At 41.0% G+C, this 25,449-nt stretch overlaps 3 protein-coding genes across 5 annotated transcripts in view; 1 reads left to right on the plus strand and 2 right to left on the minus strand.

Moving 5' to 3' along the window:
* The window catches only part of poc1a (POC1 centriolar protein A), a 521,349-nt gene that overhangs the window by 97,047 nt on the left and 398,853 nt on the right, over positions 1-25,449 (minus strand). The gene's annotated exons all lie outside the window — the stretch shown is intronic.
* Positions 450-25,025, plus strand: cyp27b1 (cytochrome P450, family 27, subfamily B, polypeptide 1). Of its 2 annotated transcripts, XR_015502153.1 has the most exons (11): positions 450-692; positions 1,656-1,846; positions 2,070-2,266; positions 2,476-2,676; positions 6,391-6,554; positions 6,831-7,000; positions 7,080-7,158; positions 9,324-9,521; positions 9,913-10,126; positions 20,399-20,444; positions 24,943-25,025. XR_015502153.1 is itself a non-coding variant. In NM_001311791.1 (9 exon segments), coding segments are annotated over 9 exon segments (1,521 nt in total). In that variant the 5' UTR covers positions 455-485; the 3' UTR covers positions 10,027-10,439.
* si:ch211-159e12.5 lies at positions 15,818-22,397 on the minus strand. 2 transcript variants are annotated; one of them, XM_087272967.1, is made up of 3 exons: positions 22,325-22,397; positions 22,130-22,197; positions 15,818-20,039 (listed from the first exon to the last, which is right to left on the minus strand). In XM_087272967.1, exons 1-3 carry the CDS (start codon positions 22,343-22,345, stop codon positions 16,655-16,657), a joined length of 3,474 nt encoding a protein of 1,157 aa, XP_087129093.1. In that variant the 5' UTR covers positions 22,346-22,397; the 3' UTR covers positions 15,818-16,654. The 2 variants fall into 2 exon arrangements, with proteins under 2 accessions (XP_087129093.1, XP_087129094.1); XM_087272968.1 differs by having other exon boundaries at positions 15,824-20,760; positions 21,587-22,197.

Raw genomic sequence — 25,449 nt, forward strand, 5'->3', positions numbered from 1 at the left:
TGTGTGTGTGTGTGTGTGTGTGTGTGTGTGTGTGTGTGTGTGTGTGTGTGTGTGTGTGTGTGTGTGTGTGTGTGTGTGTGTTTTTTCTCAGTACTACTGTTGATTTTCGCACACACATGGACCGGAGCCACATTTTCCTGCGGTAAGAGCCGGACCCGGAGCTCCTCTTGGCGCATCATCAGTGTGTGTGTGTGTGTGTGTGTGTGTGTGTGTACATTCTGGATGATCTGAGAACACACCGCTGATAACCGCTCTCTTACATCACTTTATCAATATATATCGATCCAGGAGCGCGCGTGACCGGCAGATTTCCGCGTATCAGAGATCAGCAGAGAGCTAACGAGTGGGCGGGGCATTCGCGCTCCTCGCACGCCATTGGCCGAGCAGGGGAAAGGTGTGCGCGAAAGTGGCGCGCTCCTGCGGTATAAGTAGAGCACCGGCGTGAGCGTGCAGGATGAGCCGGCGCGTGCGTCTGCAGCAGGAGGATGATGATGGTGCTTCACCAAGCGCTGAAAGTGACCGGCAGGAGCGCGCTCCCGCTGCTCAGGTTTGCCGAGCGCTGGGCTGACGTCATTCGCGCGCCCCCGACGCCGCAGGTGAAGACGCTCGAGCAGATGCCCGGTCCGTCGCCCGCGCGCTTCATCCGGGACCTGTTTATGAAACGCGGGTTCTCGCGCCTCCACCAGCTGCAGGTGCGCTTTACACACACACACACACACACACACACACACACACATTCATATTCTTTTCGGCTAAGTCTCTTTATTAATCTGGGGTCGCCACAGCGGAATGAACCACCTCAATAATTATTAATGTTTTTAATAATGTATGTGTTTATTATACAGCATTGAACATAGATGATGATATGTACAGAACAGAGTTTACCTTAAAATATTAACACAAACACAACTAATTAAACAGAGAAAATTAAAGGTAGGAGACAAACAAACAAACAGCTGAACAGAATCACATATAATCATAGTGAGAGTTTTGCTTTACTATTTTTCGCTCAATATAATATTTAATATTTATCTTAACACAAGAGTAAGTTTTCTTTTAGTCCATTTCTGTTTGTGTGTTCGGTAAAACACTTTTACATTTATTATATATATTTTTATATTTACTATATTATTTTATACAGAAAAGTATATGGTTTATGAACCATACCATAGTAAAGTACTTAAGTTAATCAGCTGTGGTGATTTTATAGTTGCTTTAGTAACAACTATAGTAATTAATTGGTTGTGGTGATTCTACAGTCGCTATGGTTACACAACAGCTACAGTAAATGATCTGCTGTGGTGATTCTACAGTTGCTATGGTAACAACAACTACAGAAATCATTTGTGGGGATTCTACAGTTGCTATGGTAACACAATAACTACAGTTATTAATTGGTTATGGTGATTCTACAGTTGCTATGGTAACAACATCTACAGTAATCTATTGTTGTGATTCTACAGTTGCTCTGGTAACAACATCTACAGTAATCTATTGTTGTGATTCTACAGTTGCTATAGTAACACAACAACTACAGTAATGTAAACAAATGTCAGTATAAAACACGTAGTATAATTAAGTAACAGCAGTGTTCGTTATGCAGTGCTGTGAGTTAACTGTGATGTGTGTGTGTGTGTGTGTGTGTGTGTCTGCAGCTGGAGGGCCGGCAGAAGTACGGGCCCATGTGGAAAGCCAGTTTCGGGCCCATCCTGACGGTGCATGTGGCGGAGCCGGAGCTGATCCAGCAGGTGCTGCGGCAGGAGGGGCAGCACCCCATGCGCTCAGAGCTCTCGTCCTGGAAGGATTACCGGGCACTGCGGGGGGAAGGATACGGGCTGCTGACCGCGTGAGTCCTCCACATCATGCAGAGCTGCACAGACTGTGTCTATGTGTCCCTGAGTGTGTGTGTGTGTGTGTGTGTGTGTGTGTGTACAGGATAGATTAGGAAACTTTTAAACAAATGGCCAAACATTGCTGTGTGTCTGCAATAATAGGTAGCTTGCATGTTTGGAAAAGACAATTTCAGATATTTGATACCTAACAATAAGTGTGTGTGTGTGTGTGCGCAGTGAGGGAGAAGAGTGGCAGTGTGTGCGCAGTCTGCTGTCGAAGCACATGTTGCGTCCTCAAGCGGTGGAGGCGTATGACGGTGCTCTGAACGCGGTGGTCAGCGATCTCCTGCAGAAACTGAAGCTGCGCTCGCAGGAGAGCTCCAGCCGCATCGTCTCCGACATCTCTGCTGAGTTCTACCGCTTCGGTCTGGAAGGTACACACACACACACACACACACACACACACACACACACACACACACACACACACACTTATACTATCTCTGATTCATCACATGAAGGTGTTTAAGGGGCTCCTGATCCCCCTTTACCAGCTGTAGGATCAGCGTTTGGCGTCTCCAGAATGTGTTTGGCACAGGAGAAGTGGAGCTCCAGTTTAACCCTGTCTCTGTGTGTGTGTCAGGCATCTCCTCCGTGCTGTTCGAGTCCCGCATCGGCTGTCTGGACGCAGTGGTTCCAGTGGAGACGGAGCGCTTCATCCAGTCCATCAACACCATGTTCGTGATGACTCTGCTGACCATGGCCATGCCTCAGTGGCTGCACCGCCTGCTGCCCAAACCCTGGGACACCTTCTGCCGCTGCTGGGACGTCATGTTTGAGTTCGGTGAGCGGCACCACTGCTGAGTTTAAGAACTGGGATATAACCAGTGTGTGCTGTTGGGTGGTTTCATCCACGCTGGGCTGATTTTAGTCTGGATTGGGCCTCAGCTTTCTCTGAGTTTCAGCAAGTGAGATGATTGTTGCTGCCTTCTGATTTTGACTCATAGTTTAGGGAAGATGCTTTGAAGGTTTTTACAACACACTCTGGGCAGACTGACTCCTCTTTGGTGATGTTGGGGCTGTTTTTGACCCATTGACTTCCGTTATAATCACATTTATTGACTGTAAAGCCATCAGCAGATAATCCTGCATTACTGACTGCTTTCCCCTCTTGGGAAGAGGGACAATGTGTCTTTTTCCCTTTGTGGGTGTGTTTAGCTAACAGTTGGGTGTGGTCAACTGCTGAATGGTTAAGTGGCCAGCTAAGAAGTGGGCGTGGTTAAATGCTGAAAGGGAAAGTGGGTGTGTTCTGATACAAAATGAGTATGGTAAAATGCACAGTGGTGATGTGGGTGTGTTTAGCTAGTAAGTGGGCGTGGTAAAAAACTGAGGGGTGAAATGGGTGTGTTCAGATAAAAATGGGTGTGGTAAAACACTGAGTGGCTAAGTGGGTGTTGTAAAATGCTGAGTGGTGAAGTGGGTGTGTTCAGCGAATAAATGGACAGGGTGAGGGAGGTGTGTTCTGCTAATAAGTGGGCGTGGCAAAGTGGGTGTGTTCGGTTAATATATGGGAGTGGTGAAGTGGGTGTGTTCAGCTAATAAGTGGGCGTGGCAATGTGGGTGTGTTCGGTTAATATATGGGAGTGGTGAAGTGGTTGTGTTCAGCTAATAAGTGGGTGTGGCGAAGTGGGTGTGTTCAGTTAATATATGGGAGTGGTGAAGTGGGTGTGTTCAGCAAATATGTGGGCGTGGCAAAGTGGGTGTGTTCAGTTAATATATGGGAGTGGTTAAGTGGGTGTGTTCAGCTAATAAGTGGGCGTGACGAAGTAGGTGTGTTCAGTTATTATATGGGCGTGGTGAAGTGGGCGTTTTCAGATAATAAGTGGGCGTGGCAAAATGGGTGTGTTCAGTTAATATATGGGCGTGGTAAAGTGGGTTTGTTCAGCTAATATATGGGTTTGGGGAAGTAGGTGTGTTCAGCTAATATATGGGTGTGGTCAAGTGGGTGTGTTCAGCTAATAAGTGGCTGTTGTAAAAGTGTGTGTTTAGCTAGGAAGCGGGCGTGGTAAAATACTCAGTGGTGATGTGTGTGTTTAGCTAAAAAGAGGTGTGGTCAACTGCTGAATTGTTAAGTGGGTGTGGTCAGCTAATAAGTGGGTGTGGTTACATGCTGAAAGAGGAAGTGGGTGTGTTCTGGTACAAAATGAGTATGGTAAAATGCAGAGGGGTGATGTGGGTGTGTTTAGCTAATAATTGGGCATGGTGAAGTGGGTGGGCTTGGCCAAGAAGTGGTTGGTAAAATGCTGTATGGTGGTAGTGTGTGTGTGTGTGTGTGTGTGTGTGTGTGTGTGTGTGTGTGTGTGTGTGTGTGTGTGTGTGTGTGTGTGTGTGAGTGTGTTCCTTTAGCTAAGAAGTGTGCATGGTAACACTGAGTGGTGAAGTGGGAGTATTCAGATTAAAAAGTGGGCGTGGTCCATTGGGAATTGTGAAGTGGTTAGCTGCACAGTGCAAATTGAAATATAAGATATAATAAATATATGCATTCATATGTCCACTGTACATTGCACAAACTCGATTTGAAGACTTCTTGATGAATAATTATGAGAGACTGATCGATCACATAGTACTGAGGACATCTGCAACATCACTGAGACATCAACAGTGTAGATTTAAACCTGCTAAATAGTGTAAAACTGAAATATTAACTTGTTTTCTTCTAAAATGTAAATCAATGTAAGCTGCTGTTGTCCTTCTCTTTGAACACAGACACCTAAAATCAGAGAGAATGTACTTTAGGCTTCATTAGCTTTAAAACAAAGTGAAGTGAAACTGTTATTGGCGTTGTAGGAAATCAGTGTGTGTGTGTGTGTGTGTGTGTAATTCAGGAGAGTCTGTTGTGCATCTCTCAGTATTAAAGCATGTGTTGAATGAGTATTTGTGAAGGTGCAGGTCTGACCTGCTGGTGACTCTTCAAACAGATCCGTCTGTCTGGGCCAATAAAACCATCAAACTTCACACAGACTCAGGCTTTGCTTTGATAAGTGCTTTTAAAGGGGGGCGGATTGGAAAATATACTGTGGCAGAGCAGGGTGTGTTTCTTTCACAAACCACAGTCAACCGTTAACCAAATATAGTGACAGCTTCCAGCGGTATCAGTCTGGTGTTCCCCAAACCAGAGAGCCAAAAACCTTGTGTGGTCGACCTGAACAGCACTCTTACATTACTTTACATGAGGATATAGAGGGATCCTTCTGTCTTGGATGATTTGAAAACACTGATTTAAGACTGAATACCACATTAAATCTAAGTATCAGGGTCTGGAGAAGTTTGAGAAGTTCTTGTAAATCTTAATAAGATCTCAGATTTGTTCTTTATGGTGAAGTGGGTGTGTCCAGCTAAGAAGTGGGCGTGGCAAAGCTATGCATAGTAAAGTGAGTCAAAAAATGCACAGTAAAACTGTAGTAGTGGGTGTGTCCATCTAATAAGTGGGTGTGTTTTAAAGTGAAGCGGACGTAGTCTGTATATGAAGTGGGTGTGTTCAGCTAAACAAGGCTTTGTAAAATAGTCAGTGGTGAAGTGGGTGTGTTCAGCTAAGAAGTGGGTGTGGTAAAATGTTGATTGATAAAGTGGGCGTGTTTAACTAAATGTTGTTACAATGTGGGTGTGGTAAAAGGCTGAATGGTGAAGTGGGTGTGTTCAGCTAATTAATGGGCAGGGTGAAATTATGAATAGTGAAGTGGGTGTGTCCATCTGATAATGTGGTAAAACACTGGGAGGTGAAGTGGGTGTGCTCAGCTAATAAGTGGGTGTGGTAAAAGGCTGGGTGACAAAGTGGGTGTGTTCATCTAATAAGAGGGCGTGGTAAAAGGCTGAGTTGCGAAGTGGGTGTGTTCAGCTAATAAGTGGGTGTGTTCAGCTACAATGTGGGTGTGGTAAAAGTCTGAGTGGTGAAGTGGGTGTGTTTAATTAATAAGTGGGTGTGGTCAAAGGCTGAGTGGTGAAGTGGGTGTGGTCATCTAATAAGTAGGTGTGTTCAGCTACAATGTGGGTGTGGTAAAAGTCTGAGTGGTGAAGTGGGTGTGTTTAATTAATAAGTGGGTGTGTTAAAAGGCTGAGTGTTGAAGTTTGTGTGTTCAGCTAATAAGTGGGTGTGTTCAGCTACAATGTGGGTGTGGTAAAAGTCTGAGTGGTGAAGTGGGTGTGTTTAATTAATAAGTGGGTGTGTTAAAAGGCTGAGTGTTGAAGTTTGTGTGTTCAGCTAATAAGTGGGTGTGTTCAGCTACAATGTGGGTGTGGTAAAAGTCTGAGTGGTGAAGTGGGTGTGTTTAATTAATAAGTGGGCGTGCTAAAAGGCTGAGTGGTAAAGTGGGTGTGTTCAGCTCATAAGTGGGTGTGTTCAGCTACAATGTGGGCGTGGTAAAAGGCTGCGTGGGAAGAATACCATGGGATTTTTTGTGTAATATTCCTAACCTTTAACGTTTCTTCTTAATAATTTATTTTATGGAGCGGATCCGGGTCTGTCCTGATTAAATAACTAATGTTTTGTGTTTCCCGCCAGCTAAAGGACACATTGACCAGCGTCTGCAGCAGGAGAAGCAGAAGCTGGAGTGCGGGGAGCAGCTGGAGGGACGGTACCTCACGTACTTTCTGTCTCAGGCCGGACTGCCACTCACTTCTGTGTACAGTAACGTGACGGAGCTGCTGCTCGCCGGCGTCGACACGGTACATCTCACACACACACTCCAGCATTCAGGACACTCACACATTAAGACATCAGCAACGCTTCTGAATCATCTTGTGAAGTACTGTTGATATCAGATATTCAATAATACAGTATAAAACTAATAATGCCAATATCATATAGCTAATTCTGTTACATTCTGGGAGATTGATACAAAGTTCAAATTCACAGGAGGGCCCATACTTTTGCCTTCAAGTGTATGCTTTACAAGCCTCACCACACAATCCTGATGTGTGTGTGTGTGTGTGTGTGTTCAGATTTCCAGCACGCTGTCCTGGTCTCTGTATGAACTCTCCCGTCATCCTGACGTGCAGACGGCGCTGCGGGACGAGGTGTTGAGCGTCATGAAGGGTCGCCGATCCGTCCCGCAGGCCAGTGATGTGGCCGCCATGCCTCTCCTGAAGGCCGTCGTCAAGGAAATCCTCAGGTATAAACCGACAGAAAACAGCTTTCTGCATCTACATCAAGAGTTCATCATCTCTAATGAAGCACTGGGTCTCTTCCAGACTCTATCCTGTTATTCCAGCCAATGCTAGAGTCATCAACAAAGACATCGAAGTCGGAGGATACGTCATTCCTAAAAACGTGAGTGTTGAAACATTTGCTTGGTTTCTGTAGTGTTAAAGATGCTGTGTAGAGCTTTGAAATGTTTTTCTTTATTAATAAAAAATAAGATGGACATTACAAAATATATAGATTAACTATCAATAATAAAATGAAATGAATATTAAAAATGAATAAATATGTAAACAAATAAAAAAACATCTTCTAAAACATAAAATGACTCATAGCCCCGGCCTTAATGACTGATAGCTCCACCCTACAGGACTGACAGCGCCTCCCTTAATGACTGATAGCTCCACCCTATAGGACTGACAGCGTGCCATAAAGGACTGATAGCTCCACTCTACCTTAATGATAATAGCCACGCCCTACAGGACTGACAGCCCCTCCCTTAATGACTGATAGCTCCGCCCTAATGGACTGACAGCCCCGCCTTTAATGACTTATAGCTCCAGCCTAAATGACTGATAGCACGACCCTAAAGGACTGATGGCTCCACCTTTAATAACTGATAGCTCCGCCCTACAGGACTGACAGCCCCGCCCTTAATGACTGATAGCCGTACCCTAATGGACTGATAGCCCCGTTCTGAAGGACTAATAGCTCTCCCTTAAAGAACTGAAAGCCCCGCCCTTAATAACTGATAGCCCCGCCCTGAAGGACTAATAGCTCCGCCCTACAGGACTGACAGCCCCGTCCTTGATGACTGATAGCCCTACCCTAAAGGACTGATGGCCTCGCCCTTAATGACTGATAGCTCCGCCCTAAAGGACTGACAGCCCCACCCTTAATAACTAATAGCTCCACCATAAAGGACTGATAACTCCACCCTAAATGATTGATAGCTCCACCCTAAATGACTGATAGCTCCACCCTAAATGATTGATAGCTCCACCCTAAATGATTGATAGCTCCACCCTAAATGACTGATAGCTCCACCCTAAATGACTGATAGCTCCACCCTAAAAGATTGATAGCTCCACCCTAAATGATTGATAGCTCCACCCTAAATGACTGATAGCTCCACCCTAAATGACTGATAGCTCCACCCTAAATGACCGATAGCTCCACCCTAAAAGATTAATAGCTCCACCCTAAATGATTGATAGCTCCACCCTAAATGACTGATAGCTCCACCCTAAATGACTGATAGCTCCACCCTAAATGACTGATAGCTCCACCCTAAATGATTGATAGCTCCACCCTAAATGACTGATAGCTCCACCCTAAATGATTGATAGCTCCACCCTAAATGACTGATAGCTCCACCCTAAATGACTTATAGCTCCACCCTAAATGATTGATAGCTCCACCCTAAATGATTGATAGCTCCACCCTAAATGACTGATAGCTCCACCCTAAATGATTGATAGCTCCACCCTAAATGACTGATAGCTCCACCCTAAATGACTGATAGCTCCACCCTAAATGACCGATAGCTCCACCCTAAAAGATTAATAGCTCCACCCTAAATGATTGATAGCTCCACCCTAAATGACTGATAGCTCCACCCTAAATGACTGATAGCTCCACCCTAAATGACTGATAGCTCCACCCTAAATGACTGATAGCTCCACCCTAAATGATTGATAGCTCCACCCTAAATGACTGATAGCTCCACCCTAAATGATTGATAGCTCCACCCTAAATGACTGATAGCTCCACCCTAAATGACTTATAGCTCCACCCTAAATGACTTATAGCTCCACCCTAAATGATTGATAGCTCCACCCTAAATGATTGATAGCTCCACCCTAAATGACTGATAGCTCCACCCTAAATGATTGATAGCTCCACCCTAAATTACTGATAGCTCCACCCTAAATGATTGATAGCTCCACCCTAAATGACTGATAGCTCCACCCTAAATGATTGATAGCTCCACCCTAAATGACTGATAGCTCCACCCTAAAAGACTGATAGCTCCACCCTAAATGACTGATAGCTCCACCCTAAATGACTGATAGCTCCACCTGATAGGTGGACTGATAGAAGTATAGAAAGTCATTTTGACCGGGGTGGGGGGGGGGGTGTTGTGGTTTTGATGAAAGATTCTGAGGGCAGATTAATGTTTCTCAACAGTGCAGTGCACAGAGACAATACCAGCACTATGGTATACCTATAATAAAGCAGAGTGAACCGGTTTGGTTGTTCTGCACTGAGGGTGGTGTTCTTCTCTTGCGCAGACTCTGATCACGCTCTGTCATTACGCCACGTCTCGAGACCCTCAGCAGTTCAGAGATCCAGACTCCTTCAGGCCGCAGCGCTGGGGGGACCGCTCTGACCGCAGTCACCCGTACGCCACCGTGCCCTTCGGTGTGGGCAAACGCAGCTGCATCGGCCGCCGCATCGCCGAGCTGGAGGTGTACCTGGCGCTGTCTAGGGTAGGTCAAACATCTGTGCTACATCAACTGATTAGGCAGTTATATATCTAAACTAACTTTGCACTTGATGCAAAGCCTTTTATACAATAAAAATAAACTTAAAAAGCACATCTTAGCTCAAAATATAGGCAGTGCTTTCCCTCAAAGCTGCAGAAGAAGCCTAAAGAGCTTCACATCAGGCGGGAGTTTTGGATTTCTCAAGCTGTTACAGGTGTAAATCCCCCCAGATCAGCCAGACTCCTGCATCCTCACATGTGCACTGTTATCTGCCGGCTTATTTGCTGCCTGTGATTTCGAGATGAGCTGTGCACTCGTATTAATAAAGGATGATCTACAGTTATATTTGTGGTGTCTTGATCATGCATTCATTCAGATGCGCTTGTCCTCACAGATCTTGATGCACTTTACCGTGGAGCCGGCTAGACAGGACGATACGGTCCATCCCATGACCAGAACTCTGCTGGTTCCAGAGCGGCAGATCGACCTCCGCTTCACTGAGCGCTGATCTGGGGTCAGAGGTCGACAGGACATGCAGAACTGACCATCTCTAATGTCCAGATCCAGAGACACTGGGAAACACTGGACGTCCAGCACCGAGCCCTGAGGTACACCATTGAGACATGGAGCCAGACTGATCAGAGAACAGCGGTGTGTGTGTGTGTGTGTGGAGACTGAATCTGATTCACCACCCAAACACAGCGGAGGAAACCACAGATCCAGAGTTGGCCAAAAATACACACGTGCTCAGTGGGAGTGTTGGGGGGCGCATTACAAGTAGCCAGAGTTACGTAATAATATTACTAACGACTGAAACAATGCATTACCTAAACAAACAGAGGAATAATACTGGAGTTACTCTTTTGTTTAATTAATGAAGGATGAGAGAACGCATTCATTATTCAGAACACGTGGAGGAAAGGAAAAGGCAGGATAGTCTCAATCACACTGATTTACTGCACTGATAAGACTAAAAGGGGCGGCACGGTGGCGCAGTGGGTAGCGATGTTGCCTCACAGCAAGAAGGTCGCTGGTTTGAGTCCCGGCTGGATAAGTTATAGTGTATCAGTGTGAATGAGAGCATATGGGTGTTTCCCAGTACAGGGTTGCAGATGGAAGGGCATCCGCTGTGGAAAACATATGCTGGAAAAGTTGACGGTTCATTCCGCTGTGGCGACCCCTGATTAATAAAGGGACTAAGCTGAAAATGAATGAATGAATGAGTCTCAGTCACACTGATTTTAGTGCACTAATAAGACTAAAAGGGGCGGCACGGTGGCTCAGTGGTCAGCACTGTGACTTCACAGCAAGAAGGTTGCAGGTTCGAGTCTCTGCTGGGTCAGTTGGTGTTTCTGTGTGGAGTTTGCATGTTCTCCCCGTGCTCTGGTTTCCTTCAAAGTCCAAACACATGCGCTATAGGGTAATTGGGTCGGCTAAAATGTCCATAGTGTATGGGTGTTTCCCAGTACTGGGTTGCAGCTGGAAGGGCATCCGCTGCGTAAAACATATGCTGGAAAAGTTGACGGTTCATTCTGCTGTGGCGACCCCTGATTAATAAAGGGACTAAGCTGAAAATGAATGAATGAGTCTCAGTCACACTGATTTTACTGCACTAATAAGACTGAAAGGGGTGGCACGGTGGCTCAGTGGTCAGCGCTGTGGCCTCACAGCAAGAAGGTCGCTGGTTTGAGCCTCGGCTGGGTCAGTTGGTGTTTCTGTGTGGAGTTTGCATGTTCTCCCCATGTTGGGGAGAACATGCAAACACAGTCCAAACACATGTGCTATGGGGGAATTGGGTTAGCTAAATTGTCCGTAGTGTATGAGTGTGTGTCCTGGTCCTCCAGGTTGGGGTTTGAGCATTGGGCTAATGACCCACCTCATAAAAGTGCGATGTTACAGAACATCAACATGGTGTGGCTAAATATCACCTTCAATATAAACAGCCCTGGGAGTGAGTGAGTGAGTAAATAATAGGACTAAAAGTACAACAACATTAAGCGCACAGCATTAAACTGTCATTAATCTGTATATACAGCATGGAGAGCTCTGCCTCAGGGAGATCAACAGTATCCTACATTAGTTTTTCATGTGTTTTTAAGGTAAATAAAGGTGCAGGTTATAAAAAAGGTCACTAATGAACGCAACTAGTGACGTTTAGGAGAGTAGCATATCAATACTGTAATGCATTACTTTCAGAAGTAACTTCCCCCAGCACGGCTCATTGGGATTACGTGCACAAGTCTGTCTGCGAGCTGTGAAATACATTGCTTCAGTGACGATTCCTTGCAGCTTGTGTTCTCGATTCCACCAGAGGGCACTGTCTGCAGGGTTTATTATACGGGCCATTAACACATCTGGGTGCGCATCCATGGGGCTTGTTGTGCATAATAGATGACCTCATGATCAATAATGTTTTCATAAGCATAGAGAAGACAAAAGCACATCACAGTTTAGTAGATTTACACATTCCTGCTAACATTGGGAGCTCAAATAAGCCATAATGAATAAGCCAAGATGGACATGTTTACATGTTTTTATAATAATAATGTTTATTTGTCTGTTTAAACATACCCAAATCCGGAAGTGTCCACGTTAGAGTTAGTGTACAGAACAGTGGAATTGGCTTTCATGAAAAGGAAGGAGCATTCATTTCAGTGTTTTCAACACAACATTAAACGAAAGCATAATCCTCTTAGATGGTCTAGAAAGCAAATAAAATATAGAAATAGAAATATTTTCTATTACTATATTATTGAATTATAGAAATATTAAAATAAGTGCAGATATTAGTGAGCAAAAGCAGTGCTGATTCACTAATAACTGCTCATCATGAGAATCCTGCAATGCTTAGAAATGAGCTGAAAATAGAGATCAGCATGGAGAGGAGCAGGTCAAGGTCTTGGTAGAGCAAATATTTGGTGCTAATATGATTTTTCTGGTCCTACTTTATTTTAAGATACAGTTCTCATTATTAATAAACCATTAACTATGACTTCTGCCTCAAACTCCTCATTTGCTGCTAGTAATAGTAGTAGTTTAGGGATTGGTATTGGCTAGATCATGCAGATATGTGCTTTATAAGTACTAATAAGCAGACAATATCATAATAACATGCAGGTAACACAGTGCTAATTAACAGTGAGGATTGAAACTTGCACTAAAGTGTTATTTTATATTTGTTCTGAAACAGTATTTGGTCTTAAATGTTCATTGGGAACTCCGTCATCATACATGTGGCTGTTTTATTATCTACATTTGCATTTATTAAGGCTGAATATGCTTTTAATTAAAGTGACCAGGATAAAGGAAGCACTTCAGTATATACTGATCCCATGACTAAATTACTGTAGTATTTTTTAAATATATATTATATACATTATTGAGTCTTTGTAATGGAATGTTTGTCAGAAAGTGTCTGGTGCATATGAAACAACTTTTCATACACAAAAAGCACATTAAATGCAAGTAAAGTGCAATATAAAGCTGTCTGAAATGTGTACTGTATATACTGATACTGTATATTTGTCAAAGTGAAGCCTATTCTGAGCTGTACTTAATAAAAATATCACAGAATACATGATAGTGAATGTGAATCTGTTTGAAAAACTCCTTATCAAGTGTGTAAATGAGAAGATTTCAGAAGCTAATGACTGAGTGATCATTAAACAGAGTCTTTTAACAGGACAGGACAAATAAATCTTGTTTTAAGTAGGACTATATGTTTGGACATAGAAACGAAGGTTTCTCTAAATCACGTGTTAGTGTTTGCCTTCTGAACATCAGGGGAAAAACAGGTTATGTTACTCAGGCAAAATAGGATTAGTAAACATGTAAATATGCACTTACTTTTAATTACCTTATTTTACCTTAATCACCAGAACAACAACTGATTCTGATTTAATGCACAAAAAAATTAAGAGCATTTACTATGAATACATTTTTAACAAATTTAATCCATGAATATATCAAAATCAATTTTCTTATTAATTATAATAATTCCCTGGAGCTTACATTTAAGTGTAATGGTGATATCTGCACCCTCAGACTCCAGATTTTCCACATTTTGTCATCAATGTAAACCTTATTCATTCCGCTTTCAGATGATGTAAAAATCTCGATTTTAAAAAAATGACTCTTTTGACTGGCTCTGTGCTCATATTGTAATGCATGAGGGCAAATAAAGCTGGAAAAGATCAAGAAGAATGAAAGTGGGTAAAGCAGTGTTTTTGTCAGCAATGCACCAAATCCAGAACATCTTACTTGCAGCTCTTATAGTTTAGTGCATGGTAATTCCTCAAAAGCTTATTTAACCTACTTACAGTGAGGACTAATTCCAGCACACCGGGGTTTCTGAGAATCACAGTTATTCTGTTCTGCTGAAACAAAAGCTGACGGACAATTCTCTGGACACAATTCTGTGAGCAAAAGCTTGCAAAATATCTTGTTGCATGTGCATTAACAGTTCAGTGCCTAAATGATCATGTTTTGAGCGTGCAAAATGTTGTTTTGGATGCATGTTAACAATATTGTGCACAAATAATCATGTTAAGTATGAAAATGGATTGTTGCATGCATATTTACAATTCTGAGCGCAAAATATCATGTTTTGAGCATGCAAAATGACCTGTTGCATGGTTTAAACATGAGGTGTTATACACAGAAATGTTAATGCACATGCAACTATCTAATGTGCAATCTAAAACATGATCATTTGTACGCATAACTGTCGCAAATCTAACCCCATATACACAAGGCCACAGTGTGTTTGAGGATCACAGCCAACACCAGCAGGGTTCAAAGTGACAACCAGAAGTGCTTTACTGAGAAACGATTAGCTGCAGCTTTATCAATCTAACCTTTCAGACAACACGGCAAGATTAAAAGTCAATGCAGACTCCTCCAGCAACGCTAAATACACTCTCTCAGGCGAATATTCAGCGCTTTATGGACATCCGTGTCATCTGGAATCTGTTTTACAGCATAACAGGAAATAAATGTAAGAACTTAAGTATATTAAAAGCTCAATTGCAAGTTGTTTGAACATTGCCAAGCTCAAATAAACAAACAGCTTACAGAAAAGCTTCCCAGTGTTAATGTAAGAGCAATCAAGAGAGTCCTTATGGCAAGCACCTTTAACTTACTAAAACTATAATACACTTTACTATAGTATGGCTCAGAAACACTTTAAACTACTTTAGTGTTATTTTCCTCAGGGTAGCCCTTCCTACCCCTTCTCATATAGTAAGTACATGAAGTTAAATGATGCTACTCAGTACTTAAATATTATGTAGTTGCAAGGTAAAAAGGAAATAAAACACTAGTAAATAGTGATTAATTACCGGTACTTAATGGAACTGATAACAGTATTTAAAAATATATATTTGTTGCCTGAAAACAGACATTGTTTAAATGTTAAAATTGCTTGTCTTAGTGATTCACTACAGCAAATACAAACATGACAGAGGAGCGCCACCTGCTGGAGCATCAGTGTAAACCATCACAACAGCCACATCGCACAACACAAGAAGAAACTAGTCAAATGGAGCTTTATTTAGCTTTTAGACACAATATAAAAGATAAACGTTTGAGTTTGTGTTGGTCTGTAGTAGCCTATGATATGGTGATAGCATGAAGGAAAAAATAACAACTCGTTTATATTCATAAACCCAAACTGAGCACATAAAAAAGCCTTGATAGTGTCAATACTAAAGCTCTGGAGTTTAAAAACATTCACAATATGATTAAGAAATAATATATTAACAAATCTGTTCTTCATATAGGCCCATTGCTCCAAAGGTGTGGAATTCCTTACCTGCTGAATGTTTAGAAATGCCTTTAAACATTTTAGTGCTGTGTTGTTTTGGGATGTAATGCACTATTTATAGGGTATCCCTTCTTTTTTTGTTTCTAATATTTGACCAAAATATTGACTATGAATCAAAATATTTGCATTTAATAACATGTATTATTATGACTATAAATCTTTCTCAAAGGTCCCACTGCTATTTACACCATCAGTATCACCGTATTATAGTCATGCTTCATATTAAATCACTTTGTATATATATGACAAATGCAGCAATGCATCATGTTCGCTAAAAAACGGTGGGTTGTTTTAACCCAACTCTGAGTTACATATGGTCAAAACCAAATTGGGTGATTTTTTAACACACACACACACACACACATATATATATATATATATATATATATATATATATATATATATATATATATATATATATATATATATATACAGTTGAAGTCAGAATTATTATTATTGATTTTTCTTCTTTTTTAAATATTTCCCAAATGATGTTGAGCAGATTGAGGAAATGTTCACAGTATGTCTGATAATATTTGTTCCTCTGGAGAAAGTCTTATTTGTTTTATTTCGGCTAGAATAAAAGCAGTTTTTAATTTTTTAAACACCATTTGAAGGTCAATATTATTAGCCCCTTTAAGCTATTTTTGTTTTCGATAGTCTCTAGAACAAACCATCATTATAAAATAACTTGCCTAATTACCCTAGTGAAGCCTTTAAATGTCACTTTAAGCTGTTTGTGTCTCACGGCAATTCGTAACTTTTTGATTTAGTGGCTAATTCGAATGAATTCGTTCGATCTAATTCGTACTATTTAGTACGATTTGCCCATCACCCGATGATGGTTGGGTTTAGGGGCAGGGTTGGGTGCCACGCCTCCTTTTTAAAGTCTTACATTTTCATACAACTAAATTAATTTACATTTTGCCATCCTATCCCACTATCAGCCAGTAAAAAGGTTTTTTTCCCCCATATTTCTCCCATATTTTTAATCTTCCAATAAAGACTGTCAACAAACATCATCAAAGACCCGATCCTCCATATAAGCATAGCACTGCCGAACCACCTTCTTAATTACTTAAATGTGATGCTTTGATCAATTCAACAGTTTATTTACATTGAAACAGCTCCAGATGAGTCGATTTAATAATTTCTGGTATTTCTGGGAGGATATTTTCACATCCAATGTTCATAAGTATGAATAAGTAGTATGATTAAGCCAGTAGTTCACAGCATGATTTGTGACCTAAGCTAAATTGTCCCATTGTTTATTGAAGACAACAGTCCGCTAATGCTTATTCCTGCTCTGTGTTCAGTCTCTGACAGAGCAGTCAGTATCTGCATCTTCAGTCGGTTCCCCAAACTCAGTCATATCATCTTCCTCGGTCTCAGAGTCTGGAGCCGTGTGTTTGCGAATACGACTCACTGCATCCCACAGAGATCTGACCTGCGGGATTACGGCTTTGTGTTTAGAGGGTGATGGAGTACAGAGTAAATCCTCATCAGGCTTGCCTGTCGACCATTGGAGATTTTCAGTAGTATCAGGAGTTGAAGAACAAGCTGTACAGCTTGCTTGAATGCTTGGAGAAACTTCAGGATTACTAGACCATTGAAGAAACTGTGGTTTGTTTTCAGTTAGAGAAATACAAGGAGTATCTGAGACATGTGGACCATCCAAAGTGTCAGAAGCGAAGGTAAATGGCAAGGAATCTGAAGAGATTGATCTTTGGGGAGGGTTGGTACCTTCGGTGAAAGGTGAATCACCTCGCTGTAGGCAATCTTGAATTTGCATGGCCTTTTCTACACTTATCTGAAAGAAAGATGTTGAGTGATCCAAAGCAAGTTCTCTGTGATCATCAGTTTCATTTCCATCACATTTTTCAGAAGCAAAGGTGAACGGCGAGGAATCTAATGAGGTTGATCTTTGGGGAGAGTTGGTACCTGTGGTGGAAGGTAAATCATCTTGGTGTAAGCAATCTTGAATTTGTTTGCCATTTTCTGCACTTATCTGGAAAACAGACGTAGAGCAATCCAAAACCAGTTCTCCATGATCACCTGTTTCATTTGAACCATCCAAGGTGTTGAAAGCAGATGTAAATGGCAAGAAATCTGAGAAGGCTGATTGTTGGAGAGAGTTGGTACCTTCTGTAAAAGGTAAATTATTTTGGTGTACACAATCTCGAACTTCTTTTGCATTTTTGGCACTTATCTGGAACAAAGGTGTAGAGTGATCCAAAACAAGTTCTCTGTGATCATCTGTTTCATTTCCATCACATTTTTCAGAAGCAAAGGTAAATGGCAAGGAATCTGAAGAGGTTGATCTTTGGGGAGAGTTGGTACTTGTGGCGAAAGGTAAATCATCTTGGTGTACACAATCTTGAACTTCTTTGGTACTTTCGCCACTTATTTGGGACAAAGGTGTAGAGTGATCCAAAACAAGTTCTCTGTGATCGTCTTGTTTATTTGCACAATTCAATTTTTCAGAAGTAAAGGTAAAGGAATCTAAAGAGATTGTCCTTTGGACATCTGCGGCGGAAGGTAAATCATCTTGATGTACACAGTCTTGAACTTGTCTGACATTTTCTGCACTTATCTTTTTAAAAGGTGTAGAATGATCCAAAACAAGCACTTTGTAATCAGCTATTTCATTTGGACCATCTAAACTGTCAGAAGCAAAGCTAAATGGCAGTAAATCTGAAGAGGTTGATCTTTGGAGAGAGTTGGTACCTTTGGTGGAAGGTAAATCATCTTGGTGTACACAATCTAAAATTTCTTTGGCATTTTTTGATGGTGTAGAGTAATCCAAAGCAAGTTCTCTGTGATCAGCTGTTTCAAGTCTGTGATTGTCTTCTGTTGAGCTGTTCTCACTAAGGTCCTCTGAGGTGTCTGTTTCACACTTCTCATCATCTTCTGTTTTGTGCAATGTTAGTCTATTTTCTTGCTCTGTTTCTCCATTCAGATGTCTTGTGGTCTGTTCAGGTTGCATCATAAAAGTCTCGAATGTGAGATTTTCATCTGCTAAAGCTATAAACTCTTCAAGCATGACTTCAGGTTCTCTTGCAATGCTTTGGTCATCCATTATGTTGAATGATTCCTCTAGATGTTGTCCATTACTCACCAGTGTTGTCCCACTGAAGGGTTTGCTTTCATTCTGGAGCTCAGTAGTTTCAGATTCCTCAGTCTCTTCTATTAGACCTTCTTCGTGACTCTGATGGTCTTGTTCTTGTGGAGTGATCTGTTCTCCTGTCTTGAGATGATCATCTGGTTTTCCAGATATATCTATTGCTTCCTCATCCAGAGTTTGGTTTTCAGGATTGTCTAGTTTAGTGTTGGTTCTGCTGTTCTTCTTTTGCTCATCTGTCTCCTCGCTAGTTCTGGATATAGGAGATTCCTCTGTCAAACACACATATTGGACATGCTCCTTCTCTGGAAGAAGAACAAGCTCAACCTTTACAACTACACAAGTGGCATCAATGACCACCAGACTCTCTGTGTTGGTGATCTCTGGGATTTGCTCAATTCTTTCCTCCATTAAGTTGTGCTGAAGTCTAGGCTCTTTCCACAATGGGAACTTCTCGGACATTGGTTTCTCTTGTCCTGAAGATTGCAGGCTTTCTTTATTTCCATCTGGGATTGCTGCAGAACTGGAATCTTCAACAGTTGTGGGTTGTTCCCGAAGTGTATTTGCATTCTCTCTGTGCTTCTGCTTCTCTTGATTATCTTTCAGATTCTGCTGGGGGGTGTCTGCAATCTTCTCCATAGGTTTGGACTCAGTTAACAGGGGTAAAACACAGGACCTGAGGGGCTCCTCTGGAGATCTGGATACCCCAGACACTTCTCCCATCCGAGAGACCAGACAGAACACAGTCTCGCCCCCTCTCCATCTGGAGAGTTTGCTCTGCTTTGCCTCAGTCACACCTGGAGATGTCATTGGTTGAGTCTTCAGATTGAGAAACTTTGTTTGTGGAGCATTCTGTGCTATATTCTGCCAGTTTCCTCCACTCGAGATGCCACGACAGCAACTCTCGATGTTCTGCAAACATTGTCCATTGCTTGCTAAGCCACTATGGCGTGTTTCTGTCAAATTTGGAATGTTTTCAAATGTTTGCTCACTTCTCGTCTGTGCAATGCCTTTAGATCCTCCATCCTTTGGGGAAGAGTAAGCTGGTGGTGCTGTGTAAGATGGAGGCTGTCTGAAGGAATGCGTTGTGAATGTACTTTCCATATTTCTCCACATGCAAGGATTCTGTTCTGTTTTGGATGCAGTCGGCTGGAATCTTTCATGCCCATATCCTGATACTTCCTCAGTTCCTGAAGCACATCTCCAGTCCCCAAATGCAGATCCCTGAGGACGATATTGCAGATCAGCTGGAAGATTGTGTTGGCTGAGGTCTTCTCTTGTTTTTCTCCAGTGTTTTGGCCATGTGTTTTTCCATGCTTCCCGCATCTCTCGTTCTTGATGCCTCACTTTATCGCATCTCTGCTTTTCTCTTAGTACGAGGTTTCTCACTTCGCTGATGTATTCGGCGAGCTCTCTGCGAGATAGTTTTCTCTGGGAGGGATATGTGGTTGGTACGGGTGTCTGGTTCTGCTGGGTGGTGTGATAGATGTTGCGTGCTGCTCTGGAGTGCTGGGTCAACCAGGTGTTTGGGTCACTGCTGTCTGACAGGTAAGAGGAGGTTGGGTCATGCTGGAGTCTGCAGAGATGAACAACAGTAATGCTCAGCTGGAGGAAAAGGACAATGGGTCTCATTCACTACTGATTGTTTACATTTTTTTCGCATTTATTTGCACATCTGAACTTCTCATAACATTCACAACACATGCATATGCACATGTGTGTTCTTAAATGGTTAGTTCACCCAAAAATATAAATTCTGTTAATATTTACTCACCATTGACGTCTTCTTTCAAAGCCTTTTTAAACCTGTTTAAGTTTTTTTTTTCTGTTAAACACAAAAGTCTTGACTTCCATAATATTTGTTTATCCTACTATGGAGGTCAATGGTTATGGGATTATAACATGTTTCAGAATATCTTCCTTTGTGTTCAACAGAAAAGAAACTCAAACAGGTTTGGAACCACTTGAGGCAGATTAAATAGTGAGTATATTTCCATTTTGGGGTGAATTGTCACTTTAAATGTGTTCTTCTGTTAGTAATTTGCATAATACATGCCCACACCAGCTCCATATAAGGGCTTTCCTGCAAAGCGGCACTTGTTTTATTCAGAAAAACTGTTTTAATCCACAGATAAAGAGTTTTAATCGACACCTACCTGTACTGTATGGTTATTCTAACATAAGCTGCATTTACATTTAGCATTTTATATTTTAAAATTCTCTGTTTATGTTTTAGAAATTTATATTTAAGAATTTTAAGTTTATATTTTACAATTTAGGGTAACACTTTATAATAACTACACACTATGAGTCATTTACTAAGCATTAGCATCTGGTGAATTCATTATTTGTTAAGCATTAACTCTACATTAATAAACGTTAGTAAGCAGTTTATAACTGCAGCTACAAATGCTCTATTCTAGACATAAGCTCCTATATAATGTGTTTAATAATTGTATTTTCATACTTAGTTAATGATTTATATTTCATTACTAACTTAAGTATTGCATTATTTACAAACGAGTTGTATTTACGAGTAGTTCAGGGTTTTTGGGATAATTCAAAATGAGTTAGTAAATGATTAATAAACTATTGAAATCAACATTTATATATCTTGTTATTCAGGCATATACTAATAGTTAACTAGTATGTTAATAAATGCTTTATTAATTCAGCTTCATGCAGTTTTGTGACCTAATCTAAATTGGGGACTATTTATGCTTTATAAATCCCTTATAAATGACTATTACAGGCTCAGAATCAAATGAACAATAATCTTTGCAATCTTTTCTAAAAAGTAAAATTACTGTAAAGTTTAAACATGAATAACAGTAGTGTTTAATAATCCTAAAAACCCTCAACTATTCTTAATTACAAACAGCTTGTAAATAATGTGATACTTCATTTGGTAATGAAAAATAAATCATTAACTAAATATGAAATTACAATTGTTAAACACATTATATAGGTGCTTATAAGTCAAGAATGGAGCATTTGTAGCTGCAGTTATAAACTGCTTACTAACGCTTATTAATGTAGAGTTAATGCTTAACAGATAACGAATTCACTACTTGCTAATGCTTAATAAATGATTGATAGTGTGTAGTTATTATAAAGTGTTACCCTAAATTGAGTTCATATTTTAGAACACTTTAGAATCTTCTGTTAATACTTTTTTAGTCAGGGTTTAATTTTTAAGTCAATAAGTTAATTTGAGTGATTATTATAAAATCTTTATGGTTATTATTATCATTCTTGATGTGATTGAGGTCTCACTGCATTTGCACAGTTTAGTTACTTAAAGAATGTAAGTTTAGTTATATAAAGCCCTTCAACCAGAAACTACACTTAAAGAATAATCATGATTACGTTTATGATTAACAGTTTGTAACATTTTGATTTTATTTAATTTGTCAGGTTTTTAAATGTATGGCACACACTGCTTTATATTAGGTTATGTTTGTATTTTTTATTGTAGTGTTTATCTTACCTGCTGAGTTTCAAAACTGAATAAACTCTACAGATCTTTATACTGACAAAAAAGTCTCTTCTGCAAACTGTAAATCACACATAGTGCTTGTGTGTTATCTGTTGATGCTCTCATGACGACAGCTTTAATGAATGTAACATTTGACATGTTTTAATTAAACATTTGAAAGAACTTACACGTGTGAATGACGGCGTCCAGGAAAAGTGCTGTATCTGAAGCAGGACGGGTCCTTCTGTCTGTAATCCTGAAACAGGAGTCAGAAAACAATATATTGGCTTTCCATGTGTCAAAACAGCAACCTTTCTTTATTCAGTATTAGTGAAGAATTATAGCAGTATTATTCTTTCATTAACAACACACTGCATTCATACCATTTCCCCAGTTGAAAGCATCCCAGAATGAACAGAGCTCAGTAAACGGATCCTGCACTGCTGTGGTCTGCTGTGCTGTCCGGTCAACAGCAGAGCTCAGTCTGCGGTGGGTGTGGCTTTGAAGAGGGGCTGGCCATAATAAGGGCGTAGTCCCGCCCTCTTCTTCTCCACAGCGACAGTAGAGTTAAAAAAAAGAGTTTGGCTTGCGGCGGGTGGGGCTTTGATGAGGGGCGGAGCCATGATGGAGCCTCAGTCCCACCCTCTTTTTCAAAACAACAGTAGAGCTCAGAAATGTGCTTGGTTTGTGGCGGGTGGGGCTTTGAGGAGAAGAGGAGGAGCCTTGCTTATGCCCCAAAATCTCATGCTTATTCACTTTTCCATGCCAGTTAAATAGTGCACCATTTAAATGATATACCACTATTTAATATAACAATAATAATATAACAATAATACATCATTTAAATAGTAGTGCATTCACACTTAATAAAGGGGGAGGGGCTTCTGCTGAAGGGGAGGAGTTGCTGGTGGGGGGAGGGGATTCTGATGCCGCACAGGAATAGACCAATCTGTCGTGGGCGGGATAGGAGGGGCCATAGTGATGCTCCTCCTCTCCGTGTCAGCCACGCCCTCTGCTTCTCCACAGCATCAGTTCAGGAAAGAGCTCTGTCTGTTGTGGGCTGGGCTTCAATGAGAGGAGGGACCATGGTAATTCTCCATCCTTTCAGCCACGCCCTCTGCTTCTCACTCTTCTTTAGTGGAAAAGCAGAAGGGGCGTGACTGGAGGGGTGGGGCATCAATATGGACACTTCTCTAATCCAAGCCATGCCCCTCCTGCTTCTCCACACGCAGCAGCAGATGCAGGAGGAGTGAAACCCTGCAGATCCTGAACTCACAAACACAAACACCTCCACCACATTCTCCCTGTTAATATCACACACACACACACGATCGGGCGCTGCCTGTGTGGAATGTGTCGCTCAGCACAAACTGTGATTTTCATTGTTTCTACAACAAAGCCTGATGTTTGACTGATCTATGAACACGCTGTAAAAAATAAAAGATAAAGCAAGATTATTTCACTAACTCCACTGGTGGATTATTTTGCTTGTTTAAGGAAAAACTCACTTCATTTTGACTCATTATTTCTTAAAACAAAATTATACTTTTTGTTTGTCGAGACAATTCTGTTTTTTTTAGAAATGTTGAGATATTTGGACTGGACAAAAACTCTAAGTATAATCTAGTGTAATCTAAAGTGAGAACTATTTATGCTTTGTGAATCTCTTATAAATGACAGTGAATGACCTGGTGTGTGTTTGCGGTGTGTGCCTGGGCTGATGAACACACACACTGCTGGGGTTTTCTGCTGAATGGATGTAAAGCTGCCTTTCACTGAATCTCTCCAGCGTATTAAACCGGCTTTTCTCTCTGAACCAAACTCTGCGCATCAGCAGGACGGACGTCTGATCATCTGTGGATGAGATCATGCTTTGTGTTCAGTGCCAGGCCACTCCATGGACCAAATTGCATATACTTTATACTTTAAAGGGCACTTATTATGCGAAAATGACTTTAATGCGGGGTTTAAATATCTCCAGCAGCCTCTGATGCTCAACATGAGTTAATTGTGTTTGTTCTAATCAGACTTGATCAAAACAGTCTGCAGAGACACTGTGATTGACATTCTCCCTTTGTACGTGTCATCACAAGGGGAAAGCCCCGCCCACTAGTCCCCATCTCTCCTCATTAGCATAAAAAGCCGCCCTGAGTGAGAAGCAGCCGTCTGTCCATTAGCCATGAGAGTTTTCACAACACAGAATATTAAATAACGCAGATAGTTTTAAATGCTTTCTTATTGACGTTGAAATTGTATTTAAGTACCAAGTTCCAATTCTTAAAAATAAAATAAAAAAATGAGAAAACATACATAAATACATATTAACGTTCATATGTTGTTTTTTTTATCTAAATATTGAAAACTTTCAGGGATTTAAGATGCTGATGACACCTCATTAAACGCTTCATTAGAGTCTTGTGAAAAGGGTCCATAGAGTTTACACTGGCTGCATGACACTGCAAAACTATGGGATATTGTTGTTGAGTGTTACCATAACGATATTTCCAATCACATATTATTTCCATGTAAAAACGCTATTTTATTTGCTGTTTCTAAATCATTTATTGATTTAATGATTTTAAAATGTACAGGCAAAAATGTTATTTTTCAGATCTAATTAATTCTAATTCAAACTAAAACAACAACAGCAACGTGTCGAGCTGCAAACATTTAGTCTTTAAAACACTACGAATGAGTGAAAACCTGATATGCAGATATTCTGACTCTGATTGGCTGTTGTCATTCTCCTTTCTGGACTCCACCCATAAGTGTTTATTTTCAGCTCTGGGTTCAGGACACTCCAGCCAATAACAGAACAGCCACTACTGGGGAGGCGCGACTAAAGATATTATGGCCCCATCTGATTGATCTAATTTAGATAAACAATCAATGAAAAAGAATGTATATTGCAAATACTAATATTGCGATAACAATAATATTATGCATTTATTTATATTTGTATTGTGAATGAAGATAAATATACTGTGATGTATTTATTCAGAAATGAAGATTTGAAGTGTTGAGTCTGCTCATGATTAGCCCCGGCTCCTCCATCCCACTGAGAAGCAGCCATCATCTCACATTGTGTGTAACTTGTTATTTTCCTCATTCTCTGCCTGACTCATACGGTGATTGTGATGATCATAAATACAGTTTTAAGCTCTTTGCAATCCTCTTGACATGGGAGGAGTTACTCGAACATGCAAGAGCCACATCCAGAGTATGTCCAGATATTTTAAACAAAAGATTATTTTCTTACAAACACTATCTGCTGCCAGTTACTGCTGAGCACAACACATGCAGATTATTAATAGGTTCATTAACATTCATTCATTCATTTTCTTTTTCAGCTTAGTCCCTTTATTAATCAGGGGTCACCACAGCGGAATGAACTGCCAACTTATCCAGCATATGTTTTTCACAGAAGATGCCCTTCCAGCTGCAACCCATCTCTGGGAAACACCCATACACACTCATTCCCACACATACACTACGGACAATTTAGCCT

This window comes from Danio rerio, chromosome 11 (genome assembly GCF_052040795.2).
Source record: "Danio rerio strain M-AB ecotype USA chromosome 11, GRCz13ab, whole genome shotgun sequence".
Lineage (NCBI taxonomy): Eukaryota > Metazoa > Chordata > Actinopteri > Cypriniformes > Danionidae > Danio > Danio rerio.